The sequence below is a fragment of the Octopus bimaculoides genome, chromosome 8 (assembly GCF_001194135.2).
Source record: "Octopus bimaculoides isolate UCB-OBI-ISO-001 chromosome 8, ASM119413v2, whole genome shotgun sequence".
Classification (NCBI taxonomy): Eukaryota; Metazoa; Mollusca; class Cephalopoda; order Octopoda; family Octopodidae; genus Octopus; species Octopus bimaculoides.
Genome location: NC_068988.1, coordinates 72,176,885 through 72,178,708, shown reverse-complemented (window position 1 = coordinate 72,178,708; position 1,824 = coordinate 72,176,885). Strand labels below are relative to the sequence as shown.

General features: G+C 29.2%; 1 protein-coding gene across 1 annotated transcript in view; it reads right to left on the bottom strand.

The window, feature by feature from the left end:
- Positions 1-293: 293 nt before the first annotated feature.
- LOC106884341 (glucagon-like peptide 1 receptor) overlaps positions 294-1,824 on the bottom strand; it is a 224,519-nt gene continuing 222,988 nt past the window's right edge. Inside the window, exon 13 of the mRNA XM_052970164.1 lies at positions 294-1,143. Coding sequence (XP_052826124.1) covers positions 808-1,143 — 336 coding nt within the window. The 3' untranslated portion in view covers positions 294-807. The remainder of the gene's footprint in view (positions 1,144-1,824) is intronic.

Genomic DNA, 1,824 nt, shown 5'->3' with positions numbered 1-1,824 from the left:
TATATGTATATATAGATATATATGTATATATATATGCGTGTGTGTGTGTATGTGCGTATGTATGCGCGCTTGTATGTATATATGTATATATATATCAGTATATATCTATATATATCCATATTTATATGCATGTATAAATATTAATGTTTATCGTAATTTACATATGTTTATAATTTAAAACCACATATTTATTAAACCATCTTCAATATCGGAAGTATCATTTCAAATAGATTTACCTAAGCATGATATCGTATTTACACAACACCAATATTACACAAGAACACTCATACTGATTTGTATTGTTAGTCAAGTTGATAAAATGTATCTGAATGTAACTTTATAGAACACTGCAAATATCAATAGATACACAAAAATCGAAACAATATAGTCTGAATTAATAATGAATTTAAAATTGTATTGCGAACTAAATGTAAATAGTTTTTACTATAAACACATATATATGTTATTATGCAATCGGTGAGATTGAACTGTTCCACAGAATCCTGGCGGTATCAATCATTTGGAATTCCGTTATGATGATAATATTCAAAGTCAATGGGTTTAAGAAAAATATTTTTCGTTATCAGTATTTTCCCTGTCTCTCGGGGTACTAAAATGTTTAAAACTGGGGTTCTAAAAGAATAAATATACCACATTTACAATTACAGAATTTCCGCTTATTAGCTTTCTGTGTGAAGAAAACTCCTCTGCGGTTAACAAATAGCCGATGTGTAATTGAGATATTTAGCTTTTTCGTAAAAAAGTGAAAATAGTGAATATCTTTTGAAAGTTTTCAGGTGATTCCGGCTATATTTTCTTTGAATATGAAACTGAATCATGCAATGGAAAGCTTGCGTGACCATTTGCTTGGCATTTGGAGTCTCTGTTTGGTTCATTTAATGGCGTGTCTTCATTTATTGGAATCTGCGAAGTCGTTTGATCCTTCACACTATCTCTCATTTTTTTACTACTGTATTCGTCAAACTTTTTATTAGATTCTTCAATACAGGTCATTTTCTGCTCAGTTATGGAATGTCGAGTTTTGGCAAAATATTCCGAAAGACTGGTAAATGGTAAACCTCGGTGCGAGTTGTTATGATCAAGAGTATGGTGCCTCCAAAATCTTGCAAGTTCAGTTTTCACCTGCAAAAAAGAAATGAATCAGAAAACAATAGAATCCAACTGATTAAACAAACCATAAGCAAAACAAATTCACAGTTTAATACCTAATTTCATTTACTAAACATAAATACTGAAGATAGATATCATGATAAATATGATAAAGAGTATATTCTAAATATCATGCGGTTTTAAAATATACTAATTATTCAGATACATTTTCTAGTCATTTAGAACACGAATAATATTCATCTCGCTTCGATCAGTTCTTTTAGTTCTAAAATAGTTCTTAATCTGTAAAAGCAATAGTGTGCTGTATTATGTTTTAGAAAGATAAACGAGTAACTAAGTTTAGATAGTTTTAGACGAAATATCGTGCAGTATTTCGTTACGTTTGCATGTTTTATACTTTCTGGCATAACTATGGTATACAATAATATAAAAATTGGTCTTATTGTCTAGGAAACCAATAATTTTTTCTTGAGCGAAACGTAGTCTCACTCTTAAAGAAAGAAAAGAAAAGGTTTCTTTATGAATAATAACCATGCACACTTAATGAAACGTAGATTACGATAAAAAGATACATACACACATACATACACACATGCATACATACATACATACATACATACATACATACATACATACATATATATATACGTACATACATGTAGGTATGTATGTATACATTCTTACGTTTATATA